Source organism: Cervus elaphus, chromosome 10 (assembly GCF_910594005.1).
Source record: "Cervus elaphus chromosome 10, mCerEla1.1, whole genome shotgun sequence".
NCBI classification, from domain to species: Eukaryota; Metazoa; Chordata; class Mammalia; order Artiodactyla; family Cervidae; genus Cervus; species Cervus elaphus.
The window spans coordinates 54,319,959-54,335,958 of record NC_057824.1 but is presented as its reverse complement, the minus strand read 5'-3'; the positions used below and the strand labels follow the sequence as shown (position 1 = coordinate 54,335,958).

At 53.1% G+C, this 16,000-nt stretch overlaps 1 protein-coding gene across 1 annotated transcript in view; it reads left to right on the top strand.

The window, feature by feature from the left end:
- LOC122702046 (kinesin-like protein KIF19) overlaps positions 1–15,654 on the top strand; it is a 35,227-nt gene extending 19,573 nt beyond the window's left edge. Inside the window, 8 exon segments of the mRNA XM_043915557.1 lie at positions 290–560; positions 1,528–1,649; positions 2,689–2,813; positions 3,388–3,496; positions 4,207–4,596; positions 6,522–6,675; positions 8,140–8,247; positions 13,617–15,654. Of these exon segments, the coding sequence (XP_043771492.1) occupies positions 290–560; positions 1,528–1,649; positions 2,689–2,813; positions 3,388–3,496; positions 4,207–4,596; positions 6,522–6,675; positions 8,140–8,247; positions 13,617–13,717 (1,380 nt within the window). The 3' untranslated portion in view covers positions 13,718–15,654.
- Positions 15,655–16,000: the final 346 nt, after the last annotated feature.

Genomic DNA, 16,000 nt, shown 5'->3' with positions numbered 1-16,000 from the left:
GGGCTCTGGGTTGGCTGGTTTGCATATGAAAGATGTGCCTGAGGGCAAGTTGTTTGCTGTCTGTCGGACTTGGCTGTTCTGGGGGAGCTGTCCCTGCAGGGTCAGCAGGGTCCCCAGATGCGATAGCATCAGAACGGGAAATGAAGGACACGCTTAATGCGGGGCACGTCCTCATAGTCAATCCCGCGTGTTTCTGTGAGCGCGATTGCAAACCAGAGTCTGTAAGGACGAGCGGACTTGGCAGCAGAGACCCCGGGCGTCTGCCCTGAACCCTCGGTCTCTCCGCCAGGCGGGCCTGGAGCAGCGTCTGGCCAACGCCAAGAAGAAGGCCGCGCAGATGGAGGAGCTGCTGCCGGCGCAGGCCATCAGCGAGGACCAGCGGGAGGCGCTGCGGCTGCTCTGCCGGGCGCACGAGCTGGAGGTGTTAAACACGGAGCTGCAGGCCCAGCGCCTGCGCGGGCGGAGCCTGCTCTGCCAGAAGGACTTCCTGATCCAGCGCTGCCAGCGGCACCGGCTGCTGTGCGAGCGGGTCATCCGGGAGCAGCGGCAGCTGATCCAGGGTGAGGGCCCGCCCGCCGCCCCCGCCTCGGGCCCCGTCTCTGTCAGGGTCACCTTCTGGGAAGGGCAGCCCCCGGGTGCTTCAATCCCTGCGTCCTGGGTCGGGAAGTTCCCCTGGAGAGGGAAACGGCAACCCACTCCCGTGTTCTTGCCTGGAGAATCCCATGGACAGAGGAGCCTGGCGGCTGCAGTCCATGGGCTTGCACAGAGCTGGGCACGACTGAGCGACTAACACTTTTCTGGAAAGAGTGGGCAGTGCATGTGGTCCCCAGAAAGTCGCACCCCGCAAGGCAGGCTGGGAGGCCCCGGTCTCCAGCCCTGTCCCCGCCCTCTGCTCCCTGTTCTCAGTCCTGGGTGGACACCTTACGAGTGGCTCTTTTGTTGTTGTTGTTGTTATTTATTTGCTTCTGACTGCTGGGTCCTTGTTGCCGCAAGGGCTTTTCTCTAGTTGCGGTGAGCGGGCTTCTCACTGTGGCGGCTTCTCTCGTTTCAGAGCCTGGGTGGGCTCTAGGGCACGTGGACTTCAGTACTTGTGGCGCACGGGCTTAGTTGTTCCACGGCACGTGGGATCTATCCAGATCAGGAATCAAACCCACATTTCCTGCATTGGCAGGCCGATTCTTTACCACTGAGCCACCAGAGAAGCCCTAGGGATGTTCTTTAACGTTTTTTCTTTTTGGCCTCGCTGCACTAGACCACCGGGGAACCCCTGCTCTTTAACTTTTAAATTGAAGTTTATTTATCCTTTAGAATTGCTAATGATATGATTCTATGATTGGAAGGCAATACATGAACATAACAGAAAACTTTAAAAATAGGAACGCAAAGAAGACGACCTACAGAAACCGCGCTCTGTAGAAAAATCTTTTTATCAGATTGGAGCATTGCCTTCAAACTTCCAAAAAGGAAACTGTCTTTCTAACAAGTGATGGATGTTTCGCCCCATCTCTGCTTCCCCGACTCCCGCAGACAGCGGCCTGGTGGTGCCGGAGGCCCTGGAGCAGCGGTACCGTCTGTTCTCCCGGGAGCTGGGCGCGGGCACGCTGAACCGCCTGCTGCTGCTGCACGCCGTGATGGCCAGCTCCCTGCGCGTGAGTCGGCTTCGGGTTCGGGCTGTGCTTGGCACGGTCCCCTCCTGCCTGGCCTGTGCGCTAGCCCTGGGGGGCACTGGCCCCAGTAGAGAGAAGAGGGAACTCAGAAACCCCACGAACCAGGCTGCCTAGAGCCAGAGGCACCTGGGGCTGGGCTGGATGGGGCCGTGCCACCCGCCAGGATCCAGGCAGGTTTCAGACGAGGCGTCCCTGGGGGAGGGGGCCTGTGTGCTGCTCCCACGGCAGGTCTGTCCCCTGGGCTGTTGTGAGGATCCCTCGTGGGAGCCTAGGGTAAGTGTCAGGGTCCCCAAGAGCGCCCCACCTCAGGCTCAGTTCACTGAAAGGACTCGCAGAACTCAGAAAGGCCGTTGTACCACCTAGACTCGACAAACACTGATTCCCCATCCTCCCAGTCACTGGCACCCACTCTGTTTCCTGTCTCCGTGACCCTGACTCCCCCGGGGACCTCACAGAAGTGGAGTCGCCCAGTGTCTGTCCTTCGGCGTCCGCGTATCCCTCTGAGCATCACGTCCTCGGTCCATCCGCGCTGCGGCAGCTGTCAGCGTTCCCTTCCGTGCTGAGGCTGAATCACAGCCCGTGTGTGGATGGAGCACCCTGTGCTTGCCCATCGCCCATCGCCGGGCACTCGGGTTGTTCCACCTTTTGGTTGTTGTGAATAGGGCTGCTCTCAAAGTGGGTGCACACGCATCTGTTTGTGTCCTGCTTGCAGTTCTTTTGGTGATGCCCCCGGGAGTGGGATTGCTGGATCCTGTGTATGGTGATTCTGTCTGACTTTCTGAGGCCCTGCCGGCTATCGAGAGTGCTGGTAACAGCATCTCCTTTACGCACCGATTTGCTCAGGGTCAAGGCTGTGCCCGGTGCTTCCTGGGCTCTGGCCCTTTCTGCCTGTGATGGGAGGCGCAGTGGAGGAGCCCGTGATTCCTTCCAGAGGTGCTGGCTCCTTGGGCCCGGCTTGACGACACAGCCCGCTCGTGTCTATGGTCCCTGTCACCTCACCCCGCCCTCTGTCTGGTCCCAGGACGGCTCTGTTCTGAACATCTCTCCCCCACCAGAGGAGCCCAGCCGAGACCAGCTGGACGACAGGGAGGACCTCCCGTGGGGCGCCCACTTTGAGCTGCCCCCCATGCTGCTGGATCCAGACAGGTGACAGGGCCCCCCTCTCCAGGCCGTGGGCATCACCTGGTTCCCAGGGTGAGGTGGAGCCCAGATGGGGAACCGGAGGCTGGCAGGTGGATATCCAGCCAGAGCCACTGACTTGTGACCCTGGGCGCATCTTGTGAAGCAAGGCTAATGCCTAGTCCTTGCAGAGTTGTTTAAGGGGAATAAGTGTGGGTACGCACCACACGGAGCGATTGTGAAATTGGGTTCCTTGATGCTAGAAAGACCAGCTGCACTTCACATGTGGTTTCTTTTCACCATCAGCCAGCTGCTCCCAACCTCAGTGCTTTCCTCCTCTTTTCTGTTCTTTCTTTTCCTCCAGTGTCTCCCACACACCCAGACTCAGACTTGTAGACTGAAGACTACATACTCACCACCTGGTTTAATAGCTAATATTCCCCGTGTGTGTATCGCCACCTCAGCTTGGGCTGCAATAACCAGACACCACACACCAGGGCACTTGAACAACAGAAATTATTTTCTCACAGCCCTGGAGACTGGAGGAAGGACCCAGGGCCCCAGCCCCAGCCCTACTGAGACCTCTGTGTTTTATCCACAGTGACGGTTACAAGTCACCGAAAGCCACGCCGTCGAAAAAGCTGGGCAAGAAAGACTCCCTCCTCCCCCACTCCTCGCTCCACATCCTGCTGAGCCCGGTGGCTCACGAGGTTGGTGTGTGCGGTGCTAACGGGCCCAAAGCTCTAGTGAGGCTCCCCAACCTGAGTGGGTGCCTGGGGGCCTGTCAGTGCTGGCCCAGGGCGAGCGCGAGAGAAGCTTCTGGAATGCAGATTGTCCTGAAGCAGCCATCACAATGGTGGTGACCGTGTATTGAGCCCAGCTAGTGTCACCACATTAGGGTTTGAAGCGTCTAGGCCAAAACACTACAGATCAGGAGGCTTAAAGCTCAGACGTTCATTCTCTCCCACTTCTGGGGCTGGAAGTCCAAGGTCAGGTGTCCCAGGACTGCGCTCCCTCCACAGGCTCCAGGGGAGGGTCCCTCCGGCCTCGTCCAGCCCCTGGGGGCCCCAGGCTCCTGGGCGGCCTCCCCCACATCTGCCTCTGTCTTTACGGCCTCCTCCCTCTGTGGCTCTGTGTCTCCCTTCTTGTAAGGACACCCCTCTGGGGATCCAAGACCCACACTCAATCCAGAGGTCACACTCGGGGGTCCAAGGTGGACATGGACTTGGGGTCACCATTGACCAACCCACTACAGACACTCCCCCAGCCATGCACGGCAGGAGTGGGTGTCACCCTCACTTTATAAACGGGAAATGAGACCCAGAGAAGCCAGGTGACCACTTGTGACCCCTGTCGCTGGGTCTGCTGCTGGGCCCAACCTGGGGCCGTTGACGGCCCGCTGCTGCAATGTTACCCACAGAAGCCGAGCTCCCAGAGCATGAAGACACTGGTCTCCAAGCTGTGCTCCCCGGCCGGCCGGGAGCCAGGCACCCCCACCCCGAGGACGGCGGCGGAGGCCGGGCTGAGCGCCCAGGCCCTCAAGGAGATGGCCGTAGGCACCAAGAGCATTGCCCTCATCGCGGCCACCCGGCGCTCCAGGGCGCAGGACCGCGAGGGCGGCAGTGGCCGCTCCTCCCTCCACCCTGCAGAGGAGGTGGCTCCAGACCCCAAGGACCCCAAGCCCAGCGTCACCCCGGAGACAACCCTGGCCAACAGGAAGTGGCCACAAGCCAGCCCGGGCAGGGCCCGCTCTGCAGAGAGGAAGGCCAGGGGGAGGCCGTCACCCCCCCTCACCAGGAGCGTCCAGCTGGTAGGTGGACAGGGGCATGGGGGTGCTGGTCCCAGGGGTTCACCCAGAGCAGAGGAGGGGGACAGCAGGACTGACCTCAACAAAATCACGGTGGGGGTGGGAGTGCCTAGCACACCAGGGAGTGAAGAGAGCCAGACCGCTCCCCCCATCACTGTGACCTTGTCCCTTCCTCCTGACCTGAAGCCACATGTGCGCACATCGCGTGTGGTCATCGTCCTAGGGAAACACAGTTTTGCGATCTGGGTCTTTTTCCCTAACATTATTTCATGAATTTTCATGTGCCTACCTAGTATTTGCACTTTATAAAAGGCACATGATGATTCTTGTGGATTCCCTGGTGGCTTAGATGGTAAAGAATCCACCTGCAATGCAGGAGACCTGGGTTGGTTCCCTGGGTTGGGAAGATTCTTTGGAGAAGGAAGTGGCTACCCACTCCAGTATTCTGACCTGGAGAATTCAATGGACAGAGGAGCCTGGTGGGCTACAGCCTGTGGGATTGTAAAGAGTCGGACACGACTGAGCAACTAATACTTAGTTGATTCTAAACCACGTCAGATAAATAACAGTTGGTGAGAGGTGAGTTGCTATGCACTAATGACCAGGCGATGTCTTTCTTCCCCAAACCTGGCAACCGGCCCTCTGTCATATCTGCAGAGGGATGACCGGACACACATGATTCCGTTTGTGGCCACTTTGTGGGTTTCTGCTCCCCGTTAAATGGCCACGCAAGTTGTCTTTCTTTCTTTTTTTTTTTTGGCCATGCTGCACAGCCTGTGGGATGTTAGCTCCCCAACCAGGGATTGAACCTGTGACTCCCACATTGGGAGCATGGAGTCTTAACCACTGGATCACCAGGGAAGTCCCTGTCTTTCATTTTTGACCATCACGCACGATGCTTATGCATCTCTATGGGAACAGATTTCTTCATGTTGAGTTACTTTCTTGGGATATTAGGCAGTGGACACCTGTGGCAAAGCCTCAACAAATAGCATTAAGCAAAAGCAGAGAGAATGTGGAAGAGTTCAAGTGACCACAATGGCGTGGAATGACATTTGCATGGGGGTTGGGGGCGCGGATTCCCTGAGTGCAAATGAAGCTCGTCTTCACGGGGAGGGGCTTGTCTCTCACCATCCACTTGGTTAAGTAAACCGAGTGAGCCTAAGGGAGCAGGCTACTCCTGGGGGCGTTGCTGGTGCCAGAGGGCTGCCAGAGCTCCACTCTGCCCCTGCGGGTGAGACCCTGAGTCCTGCTGGACACACAGTGGGCATTTGCTAATTCAAATAGAAATGGCTCTGGTGACTCTTCAGTGGAACAAAAGTGAGACAGTAGCAAGGAGCAGAAGGTGGGTGTGGTGGTCAGGGTTATCCTGAGAAATAGGACCAAAAAAATGTGTGTGTGTGTATGTTCACCCCACCCCCACCACCATACAAACACACATGCCAGCTACCAGAGCCAAAGTTTCTGTTCAAGTTCAAAAGCAGGAAAACGCTGATGTCCCAGCTAAAGGTTGTCAGAGAGGGCATCTCTCTGGCTCATGGGAGAGTCAGTCCTTTTGTTCTATGCAGGCTGTCAACTGATTGGATGAAGCCCACCCCATTAGAGAGAGCCATCTGCTTTACTTGGTTGATGGGTTTAAATGGTAGCCATCACAGTGGTTTAGATGAGAACCCCTTCCATGGGGGCATGTGGTTGAGAAGGGAAAAGCCCAGGGACAAAAACCCAGGACAGCATCAATCATTCATTCATTCTTGTTGGTGGTTGAAAGTGAATGTTAGCAGTGATTCTGCCCATTGTGTTCACTAAGATACCCACATAGCTGGTGCACAGTAGGTGTTTAATCAGTGCATGGCTGCAGCTCAAAGTGACCTTGACATTTCATTCCTTCTCTACCTGCTCCCCATACTTGGTCATATTTCCCCCCACAGGCAACAGGAAAACTTCAGCCACCCTCCACGGATCACATAGCCGAGAGCCAGTCTCTCCCTGCACTCCCTCAGCTGTCAGAGTCTCCGGGAAAGAGCTTTCTCCCTGCTGTCCCTACAGCCTCTAAGATGAAACCCAGCCTCAGTTTTCATGCAGGTATGTGATCGAAAAAGGAAAATAGCAAGTTGGGTTCTTTTCTGCATCTCTGCCCCCCCTCTCAAATATTTGGCAGGTGTGACAGTCTGGGCTGTTATCAGTTGTCTGCTCCTTGGTGTGAGTGAGTTTCAGGTTTTCTTAGGCAGCAGGTCAGCCACAGCCACTGGCTCTTTGAAAAGATGTATTTGGGGGTGTGCTCAGTTTTGCTGCTGGCCTGCCTGATGTCCCAGTAGAGTTTGAGGCAATGATTGAATTTGTGCGCATGTGGCTGATTGCCTTTACTCAGTCTGCACCCCGGACCCCTGTGGGTTCTCTCAGTGCTGGTTTGAGTCCCACCTTCTGCAGTGGTTGTTACTACAAAAATAATAAGTACTCATCATGAAAACTTTGGAATATAGATAACATCATAAATAAAGGAGAAGCCACTTGTAAACCCCACCACCCAGGAATGATCTCTGTAAGATGCCTTCCTCATGGGGTGCTCAGGGACATGAACATATGTCCCCTATTATGGGATGTTAGGATTGTGTCCAGTTTATCACAGTTGTGGGAACAGATTGGTGGATGACAGCCCTCCTCAGAGGGGTCACCAGCTGTTACTGACCTGCCATCAGAGGAGCACGGAAGTTGAGGTCAAGGGTTTAGAAAAGAACATGGCAGTCAGATCCGAAGGAACCACAGCTTGTCATCAATGGCTTAGATTCCGTCTTTAAGAAATTTTTCATTTAATCTTCCTAGTAATTTGCTTTGGTTATATTTGCAAAATTCTCAGTCCCATATAGGCTGAGAAGCAGACAAGCAAGCTAGTTCTCACCATGGATGGTTGGGAGCACTGGCCTGTATCGCTACATAACAAGCGTTCACATTTATTGAGCTCAGCCTATGTGTTAGGCTCCGTGAGCACAGGGATGATGGTGGATCTCAATCACTGCTTTGTGCCCAATAATTACAACAGGTTCTCAATAAATAGCAGCAAAATGGACAGATGAATGAACGAGTGAGTGGGGGTAACCATGAGCAGAGACCTGGGGAAGTGGGCACCTGACTCGACCCTAGGAGAGACCCCTTATCTCCCCACCACACCTTCCTTGCTTCTTTCCTGTTTGATGATGACATCTGATTAAACCTTTCAATGAACCCAGAGAATCCTCTCACAGCCAAGTCAAGGTCAGCTAAGAGCAAGGAGGGAACAGAAAGAGGAAGGAAGAGTGTGGTTGAGAAGAATAGGGAGGAGCCACAAGCCAGAGGGGAAAATTCCAGAAAGTCTTGAGCTCAGGAGCTCATGGAAAACACAACCCCTCACAGAGCTGTGGGAGAAAAAAAATGAGGTAACTTCAGTGAACAGCCAGCACATAGTGAGTCTGAATACAGTGCATCAGACCCTCCTTATTTAGTTTATTCCCAGGATTCACTGGGTGGTCCCTGAAAATAATGATATTCTCTCCTCTCTGGTTCACTGGTTAGATGAAAGCACACTGCCCGTGCCGGAGGTCAGCTTCACCTTTCCCAGCGCCACCTGGCAGAGCAGCCCAGGCCCGAGCAGGGCGCCCCTCCTGCCCCGGGACATCCGAGGTCAGTGCCTACCTCTCCCAGACACACATGCTCTCATCTGTCAGAGCGTGAGTACCTCAGACATGACTGCTCATCACACACCCTGTCACTGGTGGGGTTGTGGCATCACTGCGCCTGAACTTCAGATCTGACCTAACCTGTCAACACACGGCACTCAACTGTGAGAGCTGGGACACCAAGACACTTATACTTAAGATATGAGCACTTACCTCAGCCGCTCACGCGAGGAGGTGGAGACCATAGTGCACGTGTACCTCAGACATGACCGATACCACAGGTACCTTCCCCTGAGAAGGTGTGACCGCGTCGCAGCTGTACCTCAGACGTGACAGCTCACCCCACACCCCCTCGTCTGAGGAGGCTGAGAAAGTGTGCACATGTGCCTCCACTTCTTCACCTGAGGAGGCCGTGGGAGTGTGCTGTGTCCCTCAGACGTGGTCGGTCACCATGCCATGGCCTATACCATACGCCCCCTCACCAGTGGAGCTGTGACGTCGGTACATGAGTACCTCCAACATGACAGCTCCCTGACGCCCCCTCACCTGAACTGCTGTGACAGTGTGAACGTGTACCTCACGTGACCTATATCACACACAGCTTCAATGCAGGAGGCTATGATAGCAGCACACCTGTCTCTTAGACGTGACCAGTCACCTTGTCTCCTAACATGAGGAGGCTGTGACAGTTAGCATGTGTACCTAAGATGTGAGTGATCACCACACATCCTGTCACCAGGAGAGCAGTGACAGGGGTGCATGAGTACCTCCAACAGGGCAGCTCAGACAAGTCCTCTCAGCTGAGCTGGTGTGACACTGCGCACCCATCCATCAGATATGATGGATACGACATGCCCCTTCGGCTGTGAAGGTTGTGACAACAGTGAGTGTGTCCACAGATGTGACCACTTAATAAAAGTCCTCTCACCTGACGAGGCTGTGACAGAGTACAGTTGTAGCTCAGACGTGACGGATACCACAGGGCCCATCACTTAAGGAGGCTGTGACAGCGTGTGTGTGTCCTTCAGAAGTGACCAGTGACCACACGTCTCATTTCAGAAGGGTGTGACAGAAGGCGTGGGAACCTCGAATGTGACTGATATCAAGAGCTTTCTTCACCCGAGGAGGCTCAGAGCATTGCACGTGACTCTCAGACAGGACCAGCTGCCAGCTCTCCTCACCTGAGCAGTATTTCATGAGTAGCTCACATCTGATGAGTCACATGTGTCTCCTATTTAAGGAGGCTGTCACAGCATGCACATTTACCTCAGACCAGATGAATATAAAAGGTTATTTCCCCTGAGGAGACTATGACAGCATGCACACCTTTACTCAGACCTGACCAATATAAAAGGCTTTTCACCTGAGCAGGCTGTGAGAACAGTGCAAATAATCCTCAAAGGTGCCCAGTCACATGTCTCCCCACTTGAGGAGGCTGTGAACAGCAATCACATTTACCTCAGAAGTGACGGGTATGAAAATCTTCCTCACATGATGAGACTGTTACAGCATTGCACATAATTCTCAGACATGATCAGTCACCATGACTGTCCTCACACGAGGAGGTCGTTACAGCATTACACGTGCAGTTAACATGTGATGAGTCACCAGTGTCTCCTCACCTAAGGGGGTCATGGCAGCATGCACGCTTTACCTCAGAAAAAATGATATAGAAAGCTTTTCACCTCAGGAGGCTGTGAGAGCAGTGCACGTATCTCACATGTGCCCAGTCCCCACGTGTCTCCTCACCTGAGGAGTCTGTGACAGTATGTACATTTAGCTCAAGCAGGAATCATACCACAGTTTCTCTCAGCAGAGGAGGCTATTAATGAATGGGATGTGTTCCTCAAACAGGACCAGTCACAACGTGTTCTCTTCACTTGAGGAGGGTGAGAGAACATGCACGTTAACCTGAGAAGTGACTCATATAAAAATATTCCTTACCTGCTAAGGCTGTGTGACAGCATTGCATGTAGGTCACATGTGACGAGTCACCACAGGTCTCCCCCCTTAAGAGACGACGACAGTATGGGCATTTCCCTCAGATTTGACCAATACCACAGGTCTCCTCACCGGTGGAAGCCGTTACTGAATTGGATGTGTTCCTGAAATGTGACCAGTCACCACCTATCTCCTCACCTGAGGAGACTCTGACAGAACTGAACGTGTTCTTCCAAAGTGCGTGCGTGCATGTGTCCGTGCGTGCGTGCTGAGTCGCTTCAGTAGTGTCCAACCCTTTGTGACGCTATAGCCTGTAGCCCACCAGGCTCCTCTGTCCATGCGATTCTCCAGGCAAGAACAACTGGAGTGGGTTGCTGTGCCCGCCTCTGGGGGATCTTTCTGACCCAGGGATTGAACTTGCATCTTCTGTGACTCCTGTATTGTAAGCAGATTCTTTACCACTGAGCCACCAGGGAAGGCCTCTTCAAACATGACCAGTCATTAAACTGCTCCTCACTTGAGGAGTCTGAGAGAGCAGGTACATATACCTCATTGGAGCAGTACTGCAGGCCCCTCCCCTGAGGAGACTATTACTGAACTGCGCATGTTCTTCCAGTGTCACCGGTTACTGTGAGTCTCCTCACCTGAGGAGGCTGGGACAGAATTGCCTATGCTTCTCAAATGTGACCAGTCACCATGTGTCTCCTCACCTGAGCAGGTTTAGAGAATATGCATGTTTACCTCAGACATGGCCCATATCAGAAGATTCCTCACCTAAGAAGGCAATTACAGCATTGCACATAGCTCACACACGATGAGTCACCATGTCTTTCCTTATTTAAGGAGGCTGTGACAGTGTGCACATTTACCTCAGACCTGATGGATATAAAAGGCTTCTTCACCCAGTGAGTCTGTTACAGCATGTACATTATTTACCTCAGAGCTAACCAAACACCACATGTCTTCTCACCTGACAAGGCTGTGAGAAAACTGCACGTGTTCTTCATGCGTGACCAGTCAGCATGTGTCTCCTCACTTGAGGAGGCAGAGAGAACTTGCACATTTACCTTAGTCAGACCAATATCACAGATTTCCTCACCTGAGGAGGCTGTGACATATGCACATTTACTTCAGACCTGACCAATCTCCACACTTCTCACCTGAGGAAGCTTTCGAAGAATCGCACATTTTCCTTAGATATGATGAGTCACTGCATGTCTCCTCCCTTGAGGCTGACAGAGCTTGTACATTCACCTCAGGTGGACTAACACCACAGGCCCCTTCGCCTGTGGAGGCTGTGGCAACAGTGCACATATCCCTCAAATATGACCAGTCATCATGTGTCTCCCTACCTGAGGAGTCTGTTACAGCATGTACATTCACTTCAGGGTTGTCTGATACCATCCTCCCCTTAAAGTGCTAGTCTGTGATAATCAATGCACATATCCCTTTGTCATGACCAGTCACCACGTGTCTCCTCTTTGAGGAGGCCATACAGTATGTACATGTACCTCACAGGTACCTCCTGTCAACTGTGGAGCTCTGACAGCAGTGCGAGTAACTCAGACTTGACCACTCATGACACCTCCCCTCACCTGAGGAGGCTCAGCATTGCACGTGAACCACACACATGACCTTTTACCACATGCCCTCTCACCAGGACAGCAGTGCGTGTGTACTTTAGACATGAGAGTTCACCATACTTCTGCTCACCTGAGGTGGCTTACAGAATGTACCTGTAATTCAGAGTTGACCAATATCACGCACGCCTTCAGCTGAGGAGGCTGTGACAGCAGTCCCCACGCTTCTCAGACATGAGTGTTCACTGCACACCCCCTCATCCTGGAAGGGCAGCAGTGCACGCACCTTCCACATGACTCGTCTCACCTCAGTAGCCTTTTTGGCCCCTGACAACTTACGTGGACTTAAGGGCTTCCCATGTGGCTCAGTGGTAAAGAATTCGCCCACCAAGCAGAAGACATGAGTTTGATCCCTGGGTCAGAAAGATCCCCTGGAGAAGGAAATGGCAACTCATGACAGTATTCTTGCTTGGGAAGTCCCACGGACAGAGGACCCTGGTGGGCTACAGTCCATGGGGTCGCAGAGTCCAACACAACTTAGCAACTAAATAGCTAGAACCTGCCTCAAATCATGCATCCTTATTCTTTCACTCACTCAACAGCAGGTTTATTTAACTTCTAGCCAAACCTCTTCCCAGAATATTTGTAATTTTCCACATTTACTAGCCCTATTATGAAATTACGAGTTTACTATAATATTGCATGTTCTGTGTATTAACCATAAAACACAAGACACATATTTGTCACTGTACTAATGGCCCTCCACTTCTTCCTCTCCTCCTTCCTTTATTGTTTTGTTTTTATATCTTGAGCAAGAACGCCCATGTGTCTGGGTATCTCATCAATCCCAGAGATGGTTTAAGTCACATTAGCCCTCATGTTCTTGTCATCCTTGTGCCAGCTTGTGAGGCCTGTGTGACCTGAATCCTTTCTGGGAACAGGAAACTCCCTCTGACATCCTGGCACTGTTTTCTCACCACTGACCCAACACACAACCAGGTTGTCTGTAAGGATGTGTATAAATCAACATTCAGCTTAAAGACCACCAGGAGCTGCTGGTCCTAGGCAGGAAGTTCCTCATGGCTAACCCTGGTCTTCTTCCTGTACCTTTACGTTAGTGATTCAGAAAAGATTAACGACCGCTCCTCTCATGCCCTTCTGTTTAAGTGTTCTGGGGGAAGTGGTGTCAAAGGTGTTTACTGGCCACAACCTTGGAGCCAAAAGCTCTCAGACCAGAGCAGGCTGAGTAACAGCCAGTTGTTCATAGTGGATTTAAACAACGTTTCTTTAAATATGAGGGATGGGAAATAGTCCACAAGGATTCCCTTGTCCTAATGGCGTGAGTTCACCATAGTGGAGAATTTGGCTGAAGGGGTTCTAGGGACAGGCCTGGGTTATGGGAGGAGCGGAGGCCAGGACAGACTCGGAAACGAGGCCCCAGGTCCAGGAGGTGACATCCACAGGGCCCAGAGGTTGTCTGGGGCGTGGGCAGGGCTGGAGGGGGAGAAAGGTCCACACTGGTCTTGAACTGAGTCTGGCAAGAGACTGAGGCCAGGGCCAGGGCGTCCACCCCGGCAGGGACCAGTCAGCCACCCTAGCTGGGACTCTGACTTTGCTCTAAAGTCTTCCTACTCCCTACCTTCGTTTTTTGGACCTGCGTATTTAGGTGTTTTGGAGCACGTTGTTTCCTCCTTGAGCTTCAAATATGACTACTATAGTCAGTCACTTGACAATATTGAGAGGTACCATCTTGTTTGTTACTGTCATTCCCATTCCTTTTCATTTAGAATCAGAATAAAGTTGTATTTCAAATAAAACAATAATGAAGTCTTCCCCCTCCTCCCCCACCCAGGGTCTACGGACAGCGGAGGCCGACATCATAGCCCACTGCCTCCCAGCCACCCCTGCAAGCGCCAGGGCGGCAGCGCGAAGAGGCCAAGAAGACCAAAGTGAAGATGGTGGCAGGCAGAGCAGGTGGGGAGAATGTCTTGGGTACCGGGGTATCTCTGCCCCGAAGCTGGACTTGAGAGACGGGGACTCTGCCAGGGACACTTCAGGGGGCAGCCCGCCCCATGTATGTTTCTGCAGCCCTATGCATAGGTCTGGTGGCTGCCTCACCAACCGTCTCACCAACCATCTTCAGAAGAGGGCTGTCTAGGGAGCATCAGATCCCTTCCCAGAGAACTCAAGCCTTTTGGGGCCATTCCCACTCATGGGTGCTCTTCCCTGGATCACCCCACTCTGTGGCTCCTGCTCTGGGAGCACCTTCTGTAGGGGCTGGGACACTAGGGTCACACCCCAGGTCAGTGACTTCTTACCTGAACAGTTCCTGGCGAGAGGCAGGAAAGAATGTGTCTCCAACACCCATGTACTAGCTGAGGTTCTCCAGAGAAAGAGAACCAGAAGGGGGTGTATGTGTATATATGTGACTGTGTAAATGTGTCTGTATGGGAGTCTATACAAAACAGGGAGTCTACACAAAAGAGAGAGACTGAGATTTACTGGAAGAAATTGGCTCATGTGGTTGTGGGAGCCTGCAAGTCTGCAGGGCTGGCTGGAGACCCAGGGGGGATAGTCGATGCTTCAGCCTGGAGTGTGAAGGGCATCTGGAGCCGAGTTCCCTCTTCAGAGGTTCCCTCCTGGGACCTCAGTTTGTTTAATCTGCCTTCAACTGATTGGACAGGGCCCACCCACATTATGGAGGCTCATCTGCTTTACTCAAAGTCTACTTACCAATTTAAAAGTTAATCTCATCTAAAAAATACCTCCCTTGCAATACTGAGATTGGCGTTTGACCAAACATCCGGATTCTGTGGGGCAGGCCGGTTTGATACACAATTAACCTTCTTGTCCCACAAGCCTTGGCCAGACTCCAGAGTGCCACTGGTCACTGCAATCATGGGCTCCCAGGGAAACACAAGAATGCGCTCCCATTTCCATAACCCACCCATCTCCCACTGCGTTCTCTGGTCCCTCTCAACATCCCAACAATGCAGAGAGGAAAACATTGCTAACTCTTGAGAACAAGACAGAATTGTCAGGGTGAATGAAACCAGCCATGTAAACTGGAAATCCAAAAGCTGAGGTTCCATTTGCATTAGGATTGCATAAGCGTCAGTCATTCTTCTCATCAAGACAGAAAAAAAAAGAAGAAAACAGAAAAACGGAAGAGCATCCCATGTGAGCTGGATCATCAGCCCTCACTTCCAGGGTTTCCCTATTGGGAGTCCTGGGGATTGACCACGCCCCCTGGTGGCAGGAGTTGGTGTGGGTCAGGCACGTCAGGCCTGGAGGTGGAGGTGATGTCGTGGTCTCCTGGCCCTAGTGGGAGGCGGGGCATCTTTGCCCTTGTGTGTTCCTGGCATGTGCTTGGCACCCCACAAGTGTTGTGCAAGTGGCACACAGCGTGCTGTGGCCTGGCCGCCTCCTCGTAATGCCTGCCATCAAGGAAGACATGCTAGGGGCTTCCTCAAAGCCATGTTTTCCTATCTGGAGGAGTGTCGGAGTGTGTGGAGGTGGGGAAGTGGGTCCCCTTTATCCTCAGGGGCTCTGCTGCCTGCTTCCTGCAGATCTGCTGTGTGGGCACTGGAAACTGCCCACTTCCCTTGCCTGGGGGGAAGTGCTGGGGCCACAGTGGGGAGGGATGCCGTCTGCTTTCCTGTCCTGGCCCCAGATCCCGGGAAGGGCAAAAATTGCTGACTGCCCCTTTCATCTGCTCTCTTTCTTCCATGATAATGGAAACCAACTTCTAACTGGCCACAGCTCCCAACATACTCTGTTTCCCAGCCTCCTTTGCTGTGATATATGGCTCCATGACTAAGTTCTGACCAATGGGATAAAAGCAGAAGCTGCTTCCAGAACTCTTTATCATAAAGGATAATTGGTTTGTCCCTCTTGCCTCTTTTCTTCTTCACTTACTCAATCCTGCTGCCTGGAATTAGAATATGATGGGTGGAACTCTAGCAACCATCTTGGGGGCATGAGGGCAAAGGCCACACCCTACAGAGGATGGAGGAGGAAGCCAGAAGGAGCCTGAGTCCTTGGGGAGCAGAGCTGTCCCCCATTGTTATTACATCCTACCTCCAGACTTAACCTGAGAGAGAAAGAAACACTGTGGTTGGTGCCTCTCCTTCCAAGTGACACATGAGGGGAAGCTCAGGCAGCTGGCGAGTCATGACTAGAGGAGATCCTGGTGCTTTTGTGGAGTGACAGTGGGGGATCAGAGATGGAAGCATG